Source organism: Tamandua tetradactyla, chromosome 8, assembly GCF_023851605.1.
Source record: "Tamandua tetradactyla isolate mTamTet1 chromosome 8, mTamTet1.pri, whole genome shotgun sequence".
Classification (NCBI taxonomy): domain Eukaryota; kingdom Metazoa; phylum Chordata; class Mammalia; order Pilosa; family Myrmecophagidae; genus Tamandua; species Tamandua tetradactyla.
In genome coordinates, this window is record NC_135334.1 from 106973160 (window position 1) to 106997953 (window position 24794).

The 24794-nt window shown below is 39.2% G+C and overlaps 1 protein-coding gene across 1 annotated transcript in view; it reads right to left on the reverse strand.

Moving 5' to 3' along the window:
* Positions 1 to 24794, reverse strand: part of DCDC1 (doublecortin domain containing 1) — a 544066-nt gene that overhangs the window by 217473 nt on the left and 301799 nt on the right. Inside the window, 2 exon segments of the mRNA XM_077114307.1 lie at positions 3040 to 3141; positions 24389 to 24559. Coding sequence (XP_076970422.1) covers positions 3040 to 3141; positions 24389 to 24559 — 273 coding nt within the window.

A 24794-nucleotide genomic window follows, 5' to 3' on the forward strand; every position in this document is an offset into this window, starting at 1 on the left:
AAAAAGATGAGGAAATAACCTAACATGCAAACATGTGTATTAAACTGTCTCTACTCTGTAACATGCGGAGTCCCCCAAAAAGGATAATTAAATGCATCTGGGATGCTAAAGGAAGTGTGAAATGGCTGCAACATTTAGCTCGGTGCAAAGTAGCAACGTGAACGAGGGCTTTTAACCAGCAGGGGGTGCCACAGCCTTGTGATTGAGCTCTGACCCTTTGCCTCGGCAACTGCAGGCAGATGTGACAGTCTTGCAGAAAGAGCATTTTTCTTCTGCTCATGGTAACCAGCTGCTTCGATAAGGGGCATGTTTTTCTTGTCTGTGCCCCACATTTTGTTAGGTCCTTACAAAACATGCACAAGTTTTGCCATCAGCAGTTTCCTGTGCCTAAGCCCAACAAACCTCGGGCAATCAGCTGTCCAACAACAGCTCACCACTTCCAGAGTTGCAGAAATAATTAGGACTCCTGGCCTAGGTTGGTTCACTTAGAACTACTCTTGGATGTATTTTAATTAAAATCCCCGCAAAAGTACAGGCTTGTGAGCAGCTTTGATAATGGATGTTTTCAGATAGTGAATAAGACATCATTGAAGTGTGAAATAGGAAATGAGGTCATTTACTATTTTAAATACTAGCATCATCAGTATGTCTTCTATCTTATATTTAGGGTCCGTATATTATCGAGATACTTCTAATTTAAGGGATATTTCAAATCAAAAGTAAATCTAATTGAACAGCATTGCATATGGAACTTAAAAAGACATGTGGGTTATAAGTCGGCGCCTTTGTTTTGGTGTTCAGGCATCTGCTCTTTCCTGATCTGCGCCCATGCTGTCCGTCACTCCCGTCTCCCCCCAGCCTTTTGCCACAGGCTTCTTCTCCTCTCCCTTGCAGTTCTAGCGTCTCAATTTCTCATTACTCTGCATTGGCTGTAGGGACCGGATATAGTTGTAGCTGTCCCTTGGCTACGTGCGGTTCAGGGTGCCTGTTTTGCTGCCTCTGTTAACTCCCATTGACGGTGTGTTAGGAAAACCCGAAATGTGGAGGCTGGAGGTTGCGGGGAAAGAAGAGACAGTTGCAAGCTGGTCATTCATCTCAGGTGTCCTTGCTGATTGGCGACAAACTCTTGATTCAATAACTATTTCCTCTGACCAGAAACTACCTTTATATAACCTAAGAATTAAGCTTTGTCCTGAGAAGAGATATATCTTATATCTTCAACTTCGGTGTTTTCATCAACTCTACAATGCCCTTTGAGCATCAGAAAAGCAGAAGATGACATTCTCTTTAGGGGAAAAGGCAAGGGTGTTTAGAATTGTGAAAAATCTGTATTGTTTTGTGTTCTCACTGATACTGAGAAAATATTTGGAAACCCCATAAATTGTGTTTACAAAGCCCTACATTTATTTCTTTGTGGCCTTAGTCCTTGAGCTTATTTTTGTTCCTCTGGTATTATTTCAGAAAACATGTCATGCTGGTCTTTTTAGTTATTTATTTTTAAATCACAGTGATTTTGCTTTACAGGCATCCCTTTTCCTGTAAGGGGGAAAGATACAATGGATTTAAGGTCTGATCCAAGAGAGAAACATTTGAACAAAGCCCTGGAGAATGCAGTAGAAACTGGAAGTGAACACCTGAGCCCTTAACCAAATTCTCTTTCACAGTGACTCTCTGAGATAGCGATCTACTTGCTCAGCTTGGTGACAGACTGCATTTTAGATGTTCAAAGATGAGCATGTGACGGCATACAGGAGGTCAGGGCTGCGGTGTCTTCCATGTCTAGGTCATTAGTTAGGACTGGGCTATGGCAACTAAAAATTGTGATAATCTTCATCCATTTATCTTTAAAGCTATCATCACCAGGCCTTTATGGGATAAGAATTTGTTCCGAGGTCTGAGAAGAACGTGAAACATCTTAGGCTAGTGATTGAAATGTGTGCAAAGGAAAGCAAGCATCTTGGGGTGCCATGATGGCTGTTCCAAAAAAAGAGCTTTATAATGCCCTTTCCGCCCCCCAGATTTACCTGCACAGAGAAGCAATGCAGACCAGTGTCAGTGTGCCACAAATCAACTCAATAAGTTTCTATGGACTAACATGTTTCTGTATGAGGAAAAAATAGATGTCATCTTTGATTTTAGTATAAGCCCCCAAAAGTAGAATAGTCTAATGTGGAAGAGGGGAAAGAAGGGAGAGTTCTAGAAGTCTTTTGCATCATGGTGGTTTGTATAATCAGGGATGTGATGGTAAAAAGAAACCAGCCAAGGCCCCAGAGACTTCTCTGGGACCAATCAAGGTAGCACTGCCCTCTCTCTTCTGTCCCAGCTACTGATCCGATGAAAGTCTCCTTAATTCGTACCCAGCTTTTTGTGAGTGGCATAGAAATCTGATCCTGGACACCACTAGGGAAAGGTAAGCCTGAGGATGCTGAAGTGAAGAGGGGGTTGGGGGCGGGGGAGTGGGACAAGCTACTGAACCAAGGCCAGGCAGCAGAGCCCAATACACTGGTTGTGCCCTCAGGCGCATAACCCCAATTTGTAAACAACAGGGTGTTCAGTGTCCTTTTATGCAAGACAAAGGCTCCAAAGAAAGACCCTGAACATGCTGGTTCTGCCTGAGAAACATCCCAATTGTCTGGAAAATAGGCAAAGGTAAGAGTGCTTAAGATAAACCAGCTGGAAGTGCTTACAGTGAGGCTGAGGGTAGAAGACCACAGCTGCATGTGAGGGGCCCTGGGTCTAGGGCTTTTCAAGGTGTACAACAATCCCTATGTATCAAAATAGAGGCCAGTGTCCAGACAGATTTCTTCATCATAAAATCATGATGAAGGTTAAAGTGCTGTTAGGTAAGAATCCAAGAGTTAATAACATACTAAAACTGAGAGCCTAAGGATTTCAGAAGTCAAGCTTGAGAATATCAGCCTTTACAAATCAGCAAATGATTGAGCTTTTTTAAATATTTAAAAATATGCAATTATCTAAATTAACTAAAAGTAACTTGGAAGACATGTGTAGCAGTAAATAAGCAGCAAGTAAACTCACTCTTTCCATCACACTGCCAACTCGATTTGGGCTACTGGGCCTCAAATCTTCTTTGCTGATACAAACAGAGATCTCTCTAGTGTCTTTACCATTTTCATAAACCTAAAAAATAAACACATTCAAAAATAAAAATATACACTACACACATTTATCTATCCTTACGTACAAACATGAATGCAGGCGAGCCTCATTTTGCACAGTACAGTGTTAACCAAAAGCTGTGCATTTCAGAACTGTGCACAATAAACACATGCAAGTAAATATTGGCAATGAAAATCAACAGAACTAAGAGAACAGTATAATGAGAGCCCCGTTTCTCCCTTCAGCCTCAGTATCTTTAAACAGAACAGTGTTCCTTACAATCTTAAAATAGAAGGAAATCGGGACTTTTAAAGGAGGAATCATTTGACCACACATGCTTAAATGAGGAGCAAGCGTCAAAGATCAGCTTGCAACCAATTAACTAGCTCATTTCATTCTTCCTGAATAACATAAAGTCACAAATACGGTGAGAAATGTTGGATTTATTTAAAATATATCAGAATTCGTCTTACTTTTTGATTCAAAATCAAATTCAACCTGAAAGATTTATTGCATAACAGTAGGATGAACATCAGCTATTTTAAGTGCATATATCCAACAAATCATTGAGAACACAGATAAAACTCACAGCATTGCATTATGAACAGTCACTAGGGGAGAAAGAAAAGAAGCTAGCAAACGTTCTGGTCAAAAGGCTCCGAATAAACCAGTGCGACAGGGCGGCTCCGCTAGAGTGGAATATCCCCACTCTTTGCCCAGGCCAAGGATGCAGACAGGGCGAGCCAGTTACCAGGCAAGAAAAGAGGTGAGGGGAAAAGAGGCCTGATGAATAATTTAAATCCTTGTCCCCACCCCCTCCCCCCTCCACCACCCACCAAAATTCTTTTCTTTCCTTTCCGATATGCCTATCACATTGGAGTGTCCATTTCATTTATTTCTAGTGATTTTCCAGAGACAACAATTTGGGAGAATAAATTATTTAAAAGGAGGCAAACCATCTTTATTCCTTTTGAGATGGTTCGAAAGTTATTTCATGAGTCCTAGCCTAGTCTAGGAAATATTCACTTCAGGCAAGAAAGAGAAGAAGAAACATTAATAATGTTCAAGAATTGTAGGTTTTGTTCCACTCCATGCTTTTGATACAGCTCTCAGCCTTGGCTCATTGATATTCCACACCCTGAAGTATGCTTTCCTAATCAGGGTATACGTGTTTCTGTTTTTCAGTCTTTTTCCTGAGTTAGGATACAATCTGAGCAAAAAATTTCCCTACTTTTGCAAAGAACTTTGTAAACCAAACTTTGGCCTGCAAATTTACGAGAATTGTCCCAATAATCTCTTCGGGGTGCTAATTTGGAACAAAACTCTTAAACACCACAGACATTTAACAATGAAAGATGTATTTTAAACAGAATATATTCTGCAAGGTTAGTTTTGACAAAAGCTCAATCTGGAGAATGTATTGATGTTCCTTTGTTGAGACTTGCTAGACATGGAGTCAGAGTGCAGCAAATTATATTCTAGAAAATAGCAGAGTGAGTGCTAACTGCCAAACTGAGCAGGCAGACAGGGCTTGGGGAACACCTAAGACCTTCGTTAGCTCACTGCTTTCTTCACTCTCACTAATAAGGCTTCGCTTCCATGACCATAGAGAGTGTTATCTAAAAGGCACTGGCGATTGCCTCCCAAAACCCTATGAGGACATAAAAAAGTGGAGTTTAAGTGAAAGAAATTTGTACTCTACTAGGTCATATAATGTGCTTTTGCTACATGTCTACAAAAATAAAAATTTCCCAAACTGAATTCTATGAGATTAGGCTTTTCTTAAAGCCTGGCTCTGGTTTTAAGTTCTATATTAAATATACCCAGATTTTAAAGATTCAAGTAGTATATTTCTAAATTTTAAATCATCTATTCTTTCTTTGCAAGAATAGTTTTATTTTATTTTTATTTTTTTGGCATGGGCAGGCTCTGGGAATCGAACCCCCGTCTCCGGCATGGCAGGCGAGAACCCTGCCACTGAGCCACCATTGCCCATCTGAGAATAGTTTTATTTTTAATGTTCAATGTTTAAACTTTCTAAGCAGAGTTTCTGTGATTGAGTAAATATAGGAAAATAAAACACCATTTACCTTTTATTTTCTTAGTGCCTGGTTCTTGGCTTGAAAAAAACAAAACAAAACCAGTTACTATATTGGCTTCCCAGAAACTCTTTGCATGGCCTCAGCTACCAACAGCTCTTAAATTAAATTCTCACCCTTGGAGTGGGATGATGAAAAAAGTCAGCTCAGGCTAGCCTCGGGTCCCAAGATGTACGATAATGGAAACTAAAAGAATGATCCAGATCCTCTTGAATACCATGGCAGCTAATAACTACAGAAGACACACCTAGGGATAGGAATTTGCTTCTGTGCCCTTAGTTACACAAAGTAGAGGGCTGTAAGGAGGAAAATTTTCCGTGCACTGCAGTATTTTTACTTTTCCTCACATCAATATTAACTTTTCTTGAGCAGGATTAAAACACAGTAAATTCATTCATTCAACAAATACTTCTTGGGTGTCTACCACGTGCCATGCATTATGCAGGTGCTTAAGAGACATCAGTGAAAAAAAAAAAGAGCCCTGCTCCTAAGGGACTTAGCTTCTGATGGATCAGGTATAGGGACACACAGAAAAATAAAATAAACAGAACCAAACAAGTAAGTAAAATCATATAGCATATTCTAGGTACTCCTGGGTCTGTGAGACCTGAAGCTTATACAATTTGGTAGACCTTCTTTTAGAAAAAGAATGCACAATTACAAATTCAAAACTGTGTATGAAATATTTACTTAGAATGAGAAAATAAATCACAACCATTTGCACATATTTAAGAAGTTCACACATACTAAAAGCATGACAAAATCCATAAAAAGCACAAAATGTTTTCAGACTATCCATCACGTGTGTTTTTGCTGCATTGTCGCTGATCACATTTTCACATGAAAATTTATATTATCAATAGATTAGATGAATTTCTGTCAGCATTACAACTTTATTGGTCATTTCATACAATTTTCTAGGGTTGATATCAAATTTGGGAAAACTCCATTAGGTTTCTTTAAAATATGAGCTGTGAGCTGTAAGATGTAGAGAAATATTCCACAGATGAGCTGATTCTGTTCATTTTACATCGTGTTTTTCCTTCACCACCACCTACTTTTCTGGCACACCTTCAGAAAGCAGTATACTTCTGGTCAGCAGGCAGTAGGAGCCTTCGTAGACACTCCCCCTATACCAGAATGGCCAGCACTAACTGAACTACACAGGCATGCGATTGCAAACCATTTATTGCACTCAAACACACCAAATCTCAGTGTTTCCCCAACTCAGTTTCTCTTAGCCTGACTGGAAACAAGAAAAAGCATGACAGAAAGGAAGTTGGAGTTAAAAGAGACAATAGACTTAAACAAATATAGTTCAAATATGTTTGCAAGATTTACTGACATATGTGGCCATATGAACACAACACTCAAGCCCCTCTGAGGTTTTTGGAAAGGGCCTAAGTGAGAGGGGCTCTGAAGCACAGGCTTCATTTGCTTCACAGCAAATGCAACTTTGAGTGGGTTAGAAAGTGGTAAATGCTCTATAAAGAAGAAAACACAGAGTAGGGCAGGGGGATATTAGAGGGCTCAGGATGTGGGAATAGGATGGGCGTGGTAGTTCCCATATTCAGTAGAGTAATCGGGACAGGTCTCATAAAGACGAAACATCTGAGCAAAAACTTGAAGAAGGTAAGAGAATTAGCCAAGCAAATATCTCAGAGAAGAGGAGTGCAAGCAGAGGGAGATGCTGTAACAAAAAAGAATAGCAGGGGGCGGGCCACGGTGGCTCAGCAGGTAAGAATGCTTGCCTGCCAAGCCTGAGGACCCAGGTTTGATTCCCGGTGCCTACCCATGTTTAAAAAAAAGGATAGCAGGAACTTGCCTGGTATTTTCCAGGAATTTCAAGGAGGGGGCTGGGGCTGGGGCTGGGGCGAGTGATGGGGAGGAAGAGTGAGTAAATATGGAATCTGAAGGTTGGGGGGGGCAGTTAAATGGGAACTCACCGGAGGGTGACAGGGTCTAACTTACATTTTTTAAAGGGTCATATGGCTGCTGGATTGAGAGTTGGACTATAAGGGGCAAGGGTAAAAGACTAGTTAGGACCCTATTGCTGTAACGCGAAAGGGGGGTAGGGGGATGATGGCAGCTTAAATCAACATAATAACAATGGACACAGTAAAAAATAGTGAGAGCTGGTCAGTTTCTGGAATTCATTCCAGAGTGATTTTATTCGCCTATTTGTTCACTAGCAGGGCTGGAAAATAAAACCTGTAGCTAAGCTAATATTTCTGCAACATGATTTCTGCATTTATGGATAAATAAATTAACCTAAATATAATTGTTCATGTGCAGTCTTTGTGAAGGCAAAATATATATATCAAAATATATATATCAACACGGTATTAACAGAATCTTATTTACTGTGAAGATGCAACAGAGATGGTGGCCAAAACGTAAACCAAACGGGAGAGGAATGGGCGTCACAATCCCGTGAGGTTCTGCGGTGGGTTTGCCGGGCATCACCTGTGACATCTACTTAAGGACTCGTGTAAGACCTCAGTCCCAGTGCCATTATTTGGCCTCTAATGCTGTAAGTCTAGTTAAGAACTAGCTGTGGGGAACAGCGGATTCCCAAACTCCTCATAACCGCTGGGCAGACCGCCCAGGCAGCTCTTCTGTGCGTGAACAGAAGGCCAAACACCTAAGCTTCAAAAGGCCTCAGGATGCGATGCTGTCAAGAGGCAATAATAGAAAAATGACACCACAGTGTGTTGCCAAAAGTTGGGAGGCAGTACAGTAACAGGATTTACTAGTAGAGGAGAGGCCTCAGGGAAGAAAACAAATAAAAAATAGCCGCAGAAGTTAGCTGGCATATTCCAGGTGAATATGGTTAAATATGTTGGAATGAGATTCATTCGCATGCTGTCTTGGATTGGGGCCCCACAAAGCAGACTCGGAGACCAAGATTTGCCCACAGGAAGTTTACTGGGAGTGTTTTCAGGAGCAGCACCGGCGAGGGAGAGAGTGGGCAGAGGGAGAAGGTGACCTACGGTGTAGTTGTTCCAGAGACCCCAGCTGATTTCCTGGGGGGTTGTGGGGCTGGGATGGCTCTTTGGAGCTGTCCAGAATTGAGACAAAGGAGCTGTGCCTTTTTAGCCCCACACCAACCAAACGTTGGATGCAGGCTGCTCCCAGTGTGGTAAAGAAGACAGTTGTCCAGAGGGCTTCTGCTGTGGCAGCTGGGAGATGGGTACCTTAGTCCTGATGGGGAGTACAAGCAGTGTGGCACAGGCCCCACTCTGCGCGTGCCTGGTGACTCAGAGTGTACCAGTCACTGCCACTGTTTTGCTAAAGCCACCAGAATGCAACACACCAGAGATGGATTGGCTTTTAATAGGGGGATTTATTTAGTAAAAATTTATAGTTCTTCAGAGGAAAGGCGGCTAGCTTTCATCTGAGGTTGTCTGTTACATGGAAGGACAGGGTGATATCTGCTGGCCTTCTCCCTGGCTTCTGGGTTCCAATGGCTTTCCCTGGGCGATTCCTTTGTGCATCTCCAAACATCTAGGCTGAGCTGTGAGCGCTGAGCTGAGGTGTGTTGAGCTGAGGTGTGCCGAGTGCAGTGTGCTAAACTGCTGAGCTCTCTTCTGACCTCTCTCTTTTAAGCCTCCAGCTAATAAAATTAACCCTCACTCACAGTGGAAGGCACTCCCCTTAGCTGACCACAAATGTTAGCTGACGGCAAATGTAATCACCCATAGATGAATTTCATATTTAAGCCCACAGTAACAGGGCAACATCATCTGGCCAAGGTGACACCTGAACCTAATTACCAGTCGCACACATTAACTCATTCAGTACTCAAAGTAACTGGATGTTACAGATGAGGCTCAGAAAGGTTAAGTGACTTGCCCAAGGCAGATCTACTCATAAGGGGCAGGGAAATCTTCAGACCTCAAATCCTATGTAGTTTTTAATCACAGATATCAAAGATTTACTCTCATATCTAGTATGGGACTCTAACACTATGAAACTTAATTTGAAAATTTTTAAAGGCATAGAAAAGTATTTATAGTTGAAGTTTTTACCAAAATCAAAGAACACAAAAATTGACATGAAATTGTTTTCTTATATGAGAAGCTAATTAGCCACGATAAAATCTTTATACAATCAGAATTCAAAGTCACCTTTGGAGATAGAAAATGAACTCTCACTGAAATTAACATTATGTGTATATTAAATCAAATAAATGTATTGTTACTTTTTCTGTTTTTATAGACTTGCAAGGTAGCTTTTAGAATATCTACATTTTCTTTATTTCTCAAAGGTATACTATATTATAAATCAAACAATAAACATGTCTAACCTTAATATTCGGTTATGATGATAATCCCAAAGCAAATATTAAAATTATCTCATTCAAATAATGAAAACTTAATGAATTAATGTTTGCACTACATATAACAAAAAGCATTTTAATGCCTAACAGATATATTTTAAAACAGTATTTAACAGGTAAAGAGACATATTTTGTCCCAGGGAATGAAAATGAATTTAAATGAAAATAAGTAATCTAACTGGTAAACTTCATCAATCTAAATGGTAGCTGGACCAAAAGGCAAATAACATTTTTTAAAGCTACAAAAGGTTTACTGAAAAAATAATTTATTTTAAAAGGGACATTTAAAAATTTCCTGTAAATTACAGCAGAGCCCATCATTTAGAAATACATAAAGGAGCCAGCTGCCTGTAGGGTAGGATTTTAGGGATGAAGGGACAGACTCGAATTCCCAAATATCTTTCCATAATTTGCAAGTAACTGAAATTCCAGTTAGAGATTCACTCCTCTGTCGTAAATAAAATTCCATAGCTCTGTGAGAGGAAATGAAATTCAGCCTTATTGGCTATTGATCCTTTCAGGCTGTGATTTTCAATGCACACTCCCTGTAATCCCTTCACGGAATGGGTTGGGAAAGTAGCCCCCAGTGGAAAATCAACCCTGATGAGTGGGAATGTAGGGATATCCCCATCCTGATTTCAAACAGGATTGGTCCTACTTTTATCTATTTTACATAGTAGATTCTAAGAAAGTATTCCGATCTAAGAAAAACATTTTGGAAAAACGAAGTCTGAACTTGAAGGAAAGCATGGCATGTCTTTTTCCTAAGAGCAGGTTTTGAGAAAGGATGGTTGTGGGATCCTGGGGAACCCATGAACCTGTGTTAGGGATTCAGGGAGCGCAGGGGAAGGCAGCACCTCGAGAAAAGGGCTCTCACCAAAAGGAGCCGAGGGTGAAGAGACCCAGAAGATGAAGTTCATGGGCTTCCTAATTTCTCTGGGAGTAGGGCTGCATTTTTTCTCTTTAAGCATTTAGTCATATGTCATCATTTTGTTCCAGTATTTAAAGATAAACAAAGCACTCTCCCCAATTTTTCTGTCTCTTGACAAAATTTCCAAATCAAAGTGCATGATTTTGCAGAAATAGTCTCTTTGTAAATCATTACAGTTCTCACTAAATTCATTCTCCGAAAATGTTCAAAATTATCTAGAAGACAGTAGCAAGGTAAATTTGCTTGTCTGTCATGTACTGTATCAAGTAATTTCACTAAGCCCTTTATAAATGAGAATATTTCAAACAGAAATGGGACAAGGATTTCATTCTGTCTAAATTATTTTAGAAGCTAAAATTATATTAATTGGGATTAAAATATCAGGTATGTGGGCCCTGTTGGTAGCTGAATATAATATCATGCAATGTATATCAGAGCTTATAAAGGCTTTTGGAGGCTCCTGCGCTCCACATATTTCCTCTCATAAAAAGTGAAGGCTTTTTTGATGAGAAAAACAAGTTACATTCATCCATATTCTTTTTTCCTTGAGAAGATGAACATTATAGCATTAAATATAAACCCAATCATGATATTTCCCCAAGTTCCTAGCCTCAACGATCATATTCTTACTTGTGCATAGAGTATAAATTCTTAATGTTATTGAGTTTCTTTTGTTTATATCAAATATTCATTCAAAAAGAATTTCCCCCCTAATATGAATGCGTACTCTGAGTAAGTAAACCTATACAAAAGCTTATTATCTGTAGCAATACATTTTTACTTTCAGGAAATAGTCCATTTTTTAAAAAAAATAAACTTATTGAAACTGTATATAGATTCTTAAGTAGATATAAATGTATCATTTCATTTGCACTTCCTAGGAAATCTGCATTTGTTTATGCTCAAATGATGAATTTATGTTTTAATATATTCATGTTGGCCCAGGCTAACATAGATGTCAGTGTGTTATCCAGGGGACGGGAACATATGTACGAAGGGAATCTCAGCAACTTGAGCATATCAGACACTGTGAAAAAGCTAATTGAGAGGTAAAAACAAATTAACTGCTATGGAGAAGGACAATCTCCCTGTGAGGGGGAGTGTGCCTTCAACAGTAAGGTTCAGTGGCTGCATTTAGTCCGAGTAGCTGCTGGGACAGTCACAAAGCTCTGGCCCGTGGACTTTCCCTGCTGACTGCCCACCTGGCAATTCTCTGGGCACCTTCGAGGATGTCAGGAATGCACAGAGAAAGCCTGTCTCATCACAACAGGCACTGCATGGGAGCTAATGCCCAGACCAATTGCCCTTCCCTGGTTTTGATACAGTTTTTCCCTTCCACAGGTCTAGCAAGGAAGATTGGATTTTCCTGCACAGAAATTTACATCTTGCTGCAGATGCCTGTCAGGAAATAGGTTAGGATGAATACACTGGATTTTTTTTTTACAGCCCACAAAATAAATAAGGCAGGATCAGAAAGATCACTGCAAAGAAGAATAGGTGAGAGAATTCAGGGCCTGCTGTTAATTTGCTATCCCAGGAGATGTTGGGAGGCATTGACAAAGTCTCAATTTCTTTAGCTTTAAATTGGGTGGTTCAACACTTGCCTACTTTGGTAAAATCTAGGTCTGAAAATTGAGTATCTCCATCATAGTTTGCCCAATGTTTAATGAATGTTCTTGAAATCACGAAAATACCTCGAATATTCCAACTTTGCTGCTGTAGTCCCAATTCCTTTAAAAATGAATGTTAAGTTGGTATGTTTTACTACTTTTTAGTAGGGCATATCCTAAATTTGTTTTCCCACTGTTGACTCAGATAATTTAACTTGAAATAACACAGCAGCTCACAAGTAAATATTATCTGGGAAAAGAGGATAAATGGGAGAGGCAAGGATCAAAGAATGTATATGGCAATAAGGACATAGTATGCATACAAAACAGTGGAGAGACCATCCAAAAATATTCTTGCCTCAATTTTTATGCATAACTGCCCTCAGTTATCTCCTTCTATTCATTTAATAGTGGCAGTTTCCTAAATATTTAAATAAACTCCCTATTAATACAAACGGGTGGTTAGAGAATTTTAAAAGTAGTTTCAATGACCACAAAGCAGAAGGCAAATCTTAAATGGTTTTGTGATGCTCTTGTGCCATTGGCAGAGCAAATTCAAGTCTTCTAAGCATAGGAAAGGGCAGAAGGCTTTTTATGGGTAAAAATTAGCATCGTTTATCAACAAATACACCCACATATACAGTACACCTGTAAATTAAAATGCTAAAATTGTAGTGAAAAGCTGAGAGACCTTCACATTAGTTTTATTGTCAACAAAAAGTGTCTTGTTCTAATTTGATGGAAATAATCATGGGCTTGGGTCAAGAGGATGCCCCAGGCTTCTCTGCATCTTCATACAAGACCTAGCACAAAGCCTTTTGCATGATATGTATTTGATAATGGATTTACTCAATTGAAAATTCTCCTTTCAGGCTGTCATTAATGATAAAAAAACTGTTAGAGGCATAGCACCCAGAGGTCGAACTGGTTGCTAGACAAAGGCGTACTTTATTTTAACGAAGTATTAAAAAACACTGAATTATCCCTTTAATAAAGCTTATATTTCTCTATTCTATAAGAGAATACCATAATCAATAGTATCAACATAGAAAGACTAAAACAAATCTCCAAATCACAGCCTTCTGAATCTTTTTTTAATCCAGATTACTGAATTCCACCATATCTCCCTTGCTCAAAGCCAGAGCGTATTTGTATGAAGTTAATGAAGCTTCAGGTTCTTTACTTACTCCTGCCCCTGGAAGCCTGGGATCTGGGATGTTCTAGATGAGGAGAGGAAGCCAGATAGCACTCAGGAAGTATTTCTCTGTAAGCATTTCTGATAAGCTACCTAAAAAGTTCTCAGAAGAAGGAACCTGGATCTACACCTCACTTAATTTGTTGTGATTTACTTTCTCCTTCTCCATAAACATTCACTTTCAGACCTAATTTTATAGAGCCTGTCCCCACCCCACCCAGCACAAGCCCCAGGCGGCACAGAGTCTGGATCTGCCTCTGCTCCCAGCAAGAGCAAGACAGCCCCCAGAGCTCCATTGACCACTTGTCACTAATGCCAGTGAAAGAACGTCCGTGTCCCCGTCTTCTGCTCCGTTTCCCCACGCTTTCTCCCACCTATTGACACATTACACACTTGCTCATCAATTCTCTGTCACAATCACCTACCTTCCTACTAGTTTTTCCACCCACCAGCCCCTACAGATTTGCTAATATCCTTTGGTATCAGTCCTTTCTTTCAGGCATCTTCCTGCTCTCCCAGGGAAACGCGAACATTTCTGACAGGATCTCCATGGGGATGAAGAGGAGGAGGGGATGAAGAGGAGGAGGGGTTGCAGGGGAAGAAGGGGACTTGAAGGCAGGAGTCACTGAGCCATGGCTTTTAGCAGATGTTCTCAGAGTGGCTGGGGGTGGTGGCAGGGGCAGGGAATATGGGTTAAGGAAGGTTTCAAATAGTCAGAAATTGCTCCAAAAACTTGTCGGCTGAAGGGCTCCATAAAATATAGAACACGTTGAGTGTGACCATTCATGGTAAAAATGATAGATAGATGATAGATACAAACATAGATAATCTCATCACCCTAAAAAAGGTGATATGATGTAAGGGCAAGAGAAGGTACCAGATAAACAAAACACAAATAAACAAAAAAACATGCACACTGTGGTTGTGACTACATAAGGCATGTGAAGGCAGGTGGAATGTGCAAGGGTGAAAAGAGTGATGCAGGAATGTGATTATGGGTCATACAGCTTTTTCCTAAAATTCCTCTAATATTGTTATTTTTTTCAATTTTTGTTTTTAAATGAAGAGCTTTCCCACTTTAAGAATGATCATCTACATTGAAGCTGTTCTCAGTCTTTTATCTTGTTTTTTCCATTTAAACCCGGCACTGTATTATGCCATGTAATTGCAAAAATGGACTGAGGCAATATGAAGCACAGAAAGAGGGTGTCCTTTTAAGAGGTCATCTCCTAAGATTAAGACAGGAGTAAAGCAAATGACCTAACCAAAAGTTGATATTTTTTAACTGTCAGCAAATGATCTAATGAGGATGAGAAGCTCAGCAGAGAGGTAAAGGCAACAAATACAATACGAGAAAGCACTCCAGGGGATTTTGAACCACACCTTATGTTTTAGTTTCCTAGGCTGGTCAAAACAGATGAAATGGGTTGGCTTTAAACAATGGAAATTTATTAGCTTACAGTTTAAGGCTGTGAGAATGCCCAAATCAAGGCATCATTTAGGCTTTCTTCCTGAAGACTGGCTGCTGGCAATTCTTGGCTTCTCTGCCACATGGCAAGGCACATGGTGGTGTCTCCTGGTCTCTCCCTTCTCTTCCAGGTTTCATTGCTTTCAGCTTCTTGCTTCTGTGGATTTCTCTTTCTCTCTCTCTCTATGCTTTCCTTTTATGAAGGACTCCAGTAAGAGGAGTAAGACCCATCCTGAAGGAGGTGAGTCACATCTTAACTGAAGCAGTCTCATAAAAAAAATCTTATTTATGATAGGTTCATAGCCACAGGAATGGACTGGCTTTAAGAACATGATTTTCTGAAGTACATGAAATTCCAAATCATCATACTGTATTCTCTGGACCTCAAAGAGACATGTTCTTTCTATATGAAAAATACAGTCATTCCACCACAGTTTCCCAAAAGCCTTAAGTCATTTCAGTAACAATACTAAGTACAAAGTCTCATCAAAATTGGTTATAGGTATGGTCTGTCCTGGGGTACAATTCCCCTCCAGCTGTGAACCTATGAAACCTAGAGAAGAAGTTATTTTTCCAATAAACAAAGGAGAGAAAGGCATAGAATAAACACTCCCATTCCCACAGGGAGAAATTGGAAGGAAAACAGGGGTCATGGGTCTCTAACAGTTCCAAACCCTAAAGGGCACACTCCATTGCTTTCAAAGCCTGAGAGTCATCTGTGAAAGGATGTTTTGTCCCCTGGGCCTGATGGAGTGGCAGTCTCACCCTTTCCAATTGCTTGTGCAGTGGCCATGCTTGTCCTGAAACACTGGGGTGAAGGCTCCACCTGCTGAGAACACTGGGGTGGTGGCCAGACTGTCTACAAGCTCTGGGGCACTGGCTCAAAACTCTCAAAACAAGGCAGGGGTGGCCAGACTTCCCCAGTTCCTGGGGGAAATGCCCCACCCTCTCTGAAGGCTTGGTAACAGCACTCTTTCTGAATAACAGGGCAGAAAGCTTGTTCTCTCCAAGTGCCAGGGCATACTCACCCTTTCCACACACAGGGTGGGCTTCCTCTCTTGGCCCAAGATGATGTCATTGGTTCAGACCTTAGCTTCCACTGTCCTGCCCTTGAAGTGATGCTTCCCTCAATCTGTCCCTTTCCTGCCCCTGTTAGTCTAGGCTGACAGTGGTTCCATTCATACAGATCTCACAAAAAGGTTGCCAGTTTTGCATGTAGTACATAAGGGCCCAAGCCCTCAGGCAAAAGAACTTTTCATATTTAACTTCAAAATCTCTTCAGCTAAATATTCACCTTTGTCACCCTTAAATTCTCCATTCCATCCAACATCAGGACTCAATTTTGCTAATGTCTTTGCCACTTTAAATCAAAGATCACCTTTCTTCCAGTTTCCAATTAGAGTCATCATTTTTGTCTGAGACTTCATCAGAAGTATATCTATAGCACCCATATTTCTATGAACAGTCTTGTGAAAGCAATCTAGGCCTTTTCTATCAAGCACCATACAATTCTTCCAGCCTCTACCCATAACCCAATCCGGACCGTTTCTGCATTTTTATATTTGCAATAGCGGCACCCACTATTGCAAATATAAAACCGTTTCAGTTTCCTAGGCTGCTCAAAGCAGATACCATGAAATGGTGTGGCTTTAAACAATGGGAATTTATTAGTTGACATTTGAGGCTGTGTGAATGTCTAAATCAAGGCATCATCAAGGCAATGCTATCTTCCTGAAGACTGGCTGCCAGCGATCCTTGGCTTCTCTGCCACGTGGCAAAGCACATGGTGGCATCTGCTGGTCTCTCCCTTCTCTTCCAGGTTTCATTACTTTCAGCTTCTTGCTTCCATGGCTTTTTCTTTCTCTCTCAGCATGCTTTCCTCTTATAGAAGACTTCAGTAAGAGGATTAAGACCCATTCTGAATGAGGTACTTCACACCTTAACTGAAGTAACCTCATCAAAACAGCCTATTCAGGACTGGATTAGCTTGAAGAACATGATTTTCTGGGGTATGTACAGTTCCAAACCACCGCACCCTGCCTCCAGGCTCTACTTGAGAACCACTGTTCAAGTAGATGATGATGGCTACAATTGATTATTTTGGTTTTTTGAATTTTAGAGCAGTAGGCTTATATATATATTTAACAGATTGATATAAATAATCAAATCAAGAATATCAGAAAGATGATCATCCCATTCATTATTCTATCAGACATTTTCTCCAAGATCATAATGAATAAAAAGGAAAGGTTTTTTTAATGATTAAAAATGAAAAATGTATTTGTGTATTGAGTATGTCATCTAATACTCCACATAGTACTTTCCATAAAATGAGAAACAAATGTTCATAACCAGAAAAGACAAGGCCATTGTGGACACCAAGTTACAGGAAGCTGAGTTAGAGACAGTGTCTGAGTGCAGAGCAGCTTGTCCACAGCCCAGGGGTGGTCAGACAACTGCTATCAACTAATAAGGGAATGAGTGCACTGTAACTTTTGCTCAATATCTCTTTGTTATAATTAGCAAGTTCTAATTAGCAAGGGAATGAAGAACACTCCCCAATTCTAAAAATTTGCAACTCTGAATATTTAGGGTATATACTGAAAACCAGTTTTGTCTCTACTGCCTGGCTATTTCAGACAGGCCTAGTTTGAAAGTTACAGATCTCAGTTTCTTTACTATCAGGCCAGACATGCTGGGGGAGGGAAGCTGAGAACAGACATCATTACCATGGGCAATGTAAAGTAATTTACTCCATTTCATTTAATTTTATATGAGGCAATGGTACATGTCAGTTAATTTGCCTTGCATGACCAGCTTCCCTCTCCAGCCCAATCACTGGAAAGGTAGCATGTGACTCAGTCTCTCCCCATCTACTGGTCCCAGCTAGTCGAATTGTGTTGGGCACCTTATTCAAGTCTGGGCCAATCAAAACAGATTCTCTCTTTAAATAATTTGAACCAGATGACATCAAGATTGTATTCGGATAATGATGACCATTTAAACATAAAGGTGAGGACTGCAGGCCATAATCTTTTTCCACATATACATATATAAAGGAGTAAAAAGAGAAAGCCAGCTTGCAGAAGGAAACAAGAAATGTTTGTCTCTCACAGAGAGACAGAGATGAGAGATTACTGGATTTAAAGAGTCAGAGAGAGGAAAAAGGGGTGACTTTCATGGGAAACCCTGCTATATTTCCTGGCTTTCATTTCTGTAAGATTCCTTCATATGTTCCATTAATCCCCTTTTAATTTGAGATGGCTTGAGAAAGTTTACATTGCACGTGATCAGAGAGTTTCCATGTAAACTGGGATTATCAGCAGGGCTGATAGAAAAAAAGAGGAGGCTGGAGAGAGATAAAGTGAAAACTCTCTGTACCTTACATCTGGCCCAATTCTAAGGGAAAGAAAGGGTGGGGCTTTGAAATGAAAGCAGTTCTTGGAGGATTCTCCTCTAAGCAAAATTGGTGGAAGGGATCTCCTGAAAATGCCAAGGACCTTTTTATGTTCCTGGGGCCTATTACTACAATTCAGGATGGTCACCACTAGAGGGTGATGCTGAACAACTAGGAGTGTGGACCAGTGATTAAGGCTCCTTTCATTTATCAATTTTTCTGATGTGAAAAGGTAGTCATAGCCAGAAAACTTTCTTTTATCATAACGAAACATATTATTGACTGTTGTATAAGTTTCCAATAAAGAAGAAAACTATTAGCAGTAAAATTTTAAGAAATGAAAATTCAGACATATAGATATTCCTGTATCTCATAAACACATTTATTTGCATTGCCCTTAACTTGTTTAAAGTTCTTGCCTAATTTACCTTCAGATTCTACTGCACCAAACATTTGAAGTTAGTACTCATTTTAAATTGGCCTCCAGACTGCAGCCTATTCAGAGTGATATATAGAGGCAGTTACCTAGTTAGCAGCAAATTTAAACTAGCTGTGAGTCCAGGCACCTGGGGCCTGGCTGACTTCACTTATTATCTCAATATTATATGCTCAAGACTGGCCATTCCAACCACAGAAGTCTTTTTATTTCTTTGCTCTCTAATTTTCCCTATGAAAATAAATCTTGAAGAGGAAAAGGTAAAATACTAAACAAAATAATGTGAAATTGCTCATTTTATAGATACTATTCAAAGAAGAAAATTCTTCCCTTCTATAATTGTGGAATAAGTGATTTTGCTGCTAGCATCACCCACTTTACTGGTGTAAAAACACAAATGAGAATTTGACTTGAAATGAGACTTGAAATGAGAATTTCTTTGTCTATAGTGGCTATATTTAAAAAATTGTTTTGATAATCCAGCTGTGGTTCCCAACCCTCAATAGAATTACCTGGGAGCTTAAAAAAGAAAATCAAACTGATACCTGGACCATACCTCAAGATGTGCTGGTAAATGTTTAAGAAGCTGTTGGGGAAGGAGACATGATCATAAATTCTACTTATTTAAAGAATATATAGGATATAACTTGCAAATAATAATAAGATATACAATACTCACTATTTAAATTTCACATAGGCAATTGATACAGAAGGCTTTGAATGATTATTTTTAAACTTTTTATTACAGAGGTTGTATATACACAGAAAAAGCATGCAGAAAGTATAGAGTTCCTACATAACCCCCTCACACACACAGTTTTCCCTATTATTAGCACCTCTTATTAGTGTAGTTGTCACAATTGATGCAACAATATTATTACAATTTTACTACTAACTATAGATCATAGTTGACATTAGGGGTCACAGTTTGTGTTGTACAGTCCTATTTTTTTAATGATTATTTTAGTACCATAAATGCAACCTAAAATTTTCCCATTTAACCACATTCAAATATATTATTTAGTGGTGTTAATTACATTCACAATGTTGTGCTACCATCACCACCATCCATTACCAAACTTTTCTATCACCCCAAACAAAAACTCAGTATCAATTAAGCACTGACTCTACATTCCCTATGTCCACCCTGGTGCTAATAACCCGTATTTTAGTTTGTGCCTATGAATTTGCTTATTCTAATTGTTTCCTATCAATGAGATCATACAATATTTGTCCTTTTGTGTCTCGGTTATTTCACTCAACATGATGTCTTCATTCACGTATCAGAACGTCCTTCCTTTTTACAGCTGAATAATACTCCATTGCATTTTGTTTGTCTAGTCATGTGTTGATGGACACTTGAGATTTCTTCTATCTTTTCGCAATTGTGAATAATACTGCTATGAACAACAATGGGCAAATATCTGAGTCCCTGTTTTCACTTCTTCTGGGTATATACATAGAAGTGGGATTCTCAGGTCAAATGGTAATTCTATACTTAACTTTCTGAGGAACTACCAAACTCTTTTCCACCAGCACTTTACCATTATACATTCCCAACAACTATTTCTCCACATCCTTTCTAGTATCTGTGATTTTCTCTTTTATTATTAGTAGCCATTCTAGCGGGTATGAAAAGGTAGCTCATTGTGGTTTTGATTTGCATTTCCCTAATGGCTAATGATGTGGGCATCTTTTCATGTGCTGTTGGTCATTTGTATATCTTCTTTGGAGAAATATCTATTCAAGTCTTTCACTCATTTTTAAATTGGTTGTTTGTATTTTTGTTGTTGACTTGTGAAATTTCTTTTTGTTAAGTTTTTTTGCTAAGTCTTGTATTTATAACCAACCTATGGTGGCAGTTGACAAATAAATTTAGTTCTGACATGAATGTTGATTGAGGTTTTCATTCATGTTAATGGGTAAAACAAAAGTGACAGAAGAAAAATGTATATGAGAACTGTTCTTGTTAATCAATGACATGAGCAATGTTTTGGCTGAATGAGGTAATAGTTACTGTATATTGGAAGAATATGTCTTCAGTGTTTTTGTGCTATTCACAATGTAACAGATACAGAAATCACACACATCTAAGTTTAATCTGCATTATAAACATATTTTCCATTGCTTACTCAACACTAGGTCAGAGGTTGGCGAATTCTTCTGTAAAGGGCCAAATAGTAAATATTTTAGGCTTTTCAAGCCATATGGTCTCTCTCAAGTACTGAACTCTGCTGTTATGATGTGAAACAGCCATAGACAATGCATAAACAATGTGGCAGTGTTCCAGTAAAACAGGCATAAAACAGGCAGATTTGGCCCACGGGCTATACTTTGCCATTCCCTGGTCTAAACAATCAACAGAACAATAAACCAAGTCCTCATGTGTAGCATTTGCCCATTTCTGTGGTATAAATACTCTGACTGTGGCTAATTTCAAGTTATCAACATTTCATCTCTGAACATGAACTTGGGAAGAGATGGGCAGTAGCACCCTATCATACACTATTTTCACCAGGGAGACAAAATAGGCATAAATAACCTCAAGATTACAGGTAATAGTCAAATGTAATAAAATAATTAGGAAGTGAAGAGTATTTATTTATTACATTTGCTTTTAATATGACTATTTAATTTAAGTTTATAAAATATAATTTTTAATAATGGCTGTATATGACAATGGCTCTCAAAACTCCTGAAAATTTACCAATTGGTGCTCACAAGCCTGGGCAAGCTGGCTCCAGCACACCAATCAAATCAATTAAATAAAAATATCTTGGGGTGGGGGCAGTGGGGCAGGGCCTGGGCATCGGTCTTTTTAAAAGGTTTCCAGATGATTCTAACATGCAGCTAGATTGAAAACCACTGCCCTACCACGAGAGGATGGGATTGATGTCCAGCTTTCTTAAGAAGTGGGAAGAAGAACTTTTCCATGAAAGAAAGTGGATGTTCTAAAGGTGTAAATCAGGTTAGGAAGAGGGAGAAGTGAATTGTACTAAGCACTTCATGGGGAAAAAATCATCAAAAAGGAGAATGCCTGAATGGAGGAGGAGAGGGAACTCTGGAGATGGAATTAGGCTGACCAACCATCCCAGTTATTCTGGGACTGAGGGTTTCCTGGGATGCAGGCCTTTCAGTGCTAAATCTGGGAAAGTGCCAGGCAAATCAGCATCAATTGGTCACTGAACTAATGAAATGTTGTTACCTTTCCTATGATCTTACCAAAACTTGAATGAAACGGCAAAAGCCACAATATTTCTGAAATAGTCTAAAATTTTCTGCAAGCTAGTAAAGGGGACAAGAATTTTACCAAGCTTGGCTCTGCCAAAACAGTGTCAGCTTCTGTTGAAGAGGGGAGCTAATGACACCTGGGTTAGATCCATTTCCTGTGCCAGGTAAGTCCATGGTACTTGGCAATAAGAACAGGGGTTACTCTTTCCCACCGTCCCCTCTGCCTGGAGTTAGTTGCTATGTTATTTATCTACAAATCAAATAAGCTCCTTGGCCTTGAAGCTTTTGCACGATCCCCTCCTGGGTTCTTTTACTTACTGATCTCCCATATCAAACAAGCCAATTCCTCAACCGGTTTTCTTTTGAAACATTTTAATCACAGCTTCAATACGACACTCTATCCAGCACTGTCCAATACAATTTCTATGTTGAAGGAAATGCTCTATGCTGCACTGCCCAACAGAGAAGCCACTAGACATATATGGCTACTGAGCACTTGAAATGTAGCTAGTGTAAGGCACCGAATTTTTAAATTCCAGTTAATAAAAATTTAAATTTAAATAGCCACATAGGGCTAATAGCTATCAAATTGGCTAGCACAGTGAGTCTAGACAAATACAACATGGCTTTTACATATATATACATTTCCTTTTTTGTTTGGTGGTATGGCTAGAATTTTGAAGTACATTGAAAGAGGAATATATAAGAGTAACAATTCAGCTCCAAAAATTAAATATTTTTTATCAAGCCCACTTGCTAAGGCAAATATGCGATAAAAATTGTTCAGAAATAAGCAAATAACTTTGGAGGGAAAAATACTTTCATTTTTTCCAGGTCAGGTTACAGTTCCTATGATAGTTAAGGACAAGTGGCATTAACACAACCAAACTCTCTCACCTGGTTTCTCTCTTAAACAATAGCAAGTGCTCTGTAAAATAGCAGGATGGCTCTGCAATAAAGTTATAAATATGAAAGAAAACAATGCTACTGATCTAAAGGAATCCTGTAATCTTGATGTCAGTTGAATATTCCTTCCTAAACCTTTAGCTGACCAGCACAGACTATGACAAATTATCCTGTTTAACATGGAATTACATTTCCCCAGAGGTTAATTGTACACAGTGCTGTGAGTTAAATTGTGTCCCCAAAAATGACATTTTGAAATCCTAAGCCCCACGACCTGTAAATATGATCTAATTTGGAAATAGGGTCATTGCACATGTAATCAAGTTAAGATGAGGTCATACTGGACTAGGATGGGTTAATGACGTGTGTCTTAGAAGAAGAGGAAAATATGGACACAGAGACATACGGGAAGAAGACAACCATGTGAAGATAGAGGCAGATGGTCACAACCATGTGAAGATGGTGATGCAGCCATAAACCAAGGCACACCTGGGGCCACCAAAAGCTGGAAAAGGCAGGGAAGGGCGCTTCCCTAGAATGCTCGGGCAGAGCACTCCCAGCTGACACCTCGATTTTAGACTACCAGCATCCAGTACTGTGAGAGTCTAAATTTATGTGCAAAGTCATACGCATGGTAATTTTCTAATTCAAAATACAAATATGGATAGAAAATATAATTTATAGATAGAAAATATAATGTTCATAATGCTATATGCAGAATAAGACTGTTAAGAAAGAGTAATCACAGAGACGAAGGCTGATCAAAATGCAGTTATTCTGAATGTTATTACATCCCTTTTATGTTCATGACATAATCAAAAGGAAATGAAGAGTTGTAGTAACAGAAGTTCCTTAATTTGAGAAGGGCCATACTTTGAGCAATTCAAAGTTTACTAATCATAGTCTCTTGAAATACAGAATATGAAAAAATGGAACTCTATAACTTTATGAACTTAACATGGATACTCTATCATGAAAACAGAAGTATGTATTTCCTAAGTAGTCAATGTCTAAACCACTTTAGTCAAGTATTATTTTTCTCTTCCTAAGGTGACAGTAGCAGAAAGCAGTCCAGGACATTTAGCCATCTTTTCTGACAAATAACCAATTCACCTTTATTCCCAGTATATTCTTAAGTATTGATTTTCCCAAGTGAACTCAGACATGTGTCACATTTATCCAATACAGATCTTTTTCCTTGGAAATGTAGCTTGAACATCAATCAGTCAACTGGCCTTTCACCTCCAAATCCCATTGCCACTGTCCGTCAATTATTAAAGCTTGCCCATTTCTCCAAATAATTTATTTTTAAAAACTGAAACACACCATGACTGCTGTGAAAAATACCAGTTTCTTGGAAGAGCATGCAAATGATCTCATGACATGATCAAAATGATCAAATTTCTCCTTTATCATTTTCTAACTTGAAAAGCTAGTTAAAGGTTATAAATCCTCATTGCAAAGCCTCTACGTATTTTCTTTTAAAGTGTGTCTCTGAATGGTAATATTACAGCTGATGAGCCAAGCTCCAGTCTGAGAAAGACAATATAAAAAGAAATTCCAGCTGAGTGGCCTTGTCACAAGGGTCTTCGAGCGGAGCAGAATGTTTACGTCTCTGGCTGAACCTGAGGAGCGTTGCAGAGTGACACCCACCTTGAGGTGCAGGCCACCTGGGAGAAGAGTGTTTGCTGGAAGGGGTTTAATGTGTTGGTAGACAGAAGAAGAGAATTGCTCCTGCTCAGCCTGTAATTGGGGGCCAAGTTTAGAGAGATGACCTCTGTTGCTTTTGATAGCTGTCTGCAATTCATCAATCAGCCTGCTCACCTGAAGGGGTTAAATTACAAGAGTTGTTAGCAAGAAGTAATTGTTGATGTCACACCTATTCGATTCTTGAATGCCTAGCTTGAAGGGGGGAAAAAAAGAACTTCCATACAAGATTTAAGTACAGATATATTTTCAAGTAAAAAGAATAGAAGATATGTATCCCTTCATCAACAAATTTTCTATATGGAAATTTTCATTTCAGTAATATGGGATTCCATTTACAACTGCTAAATGG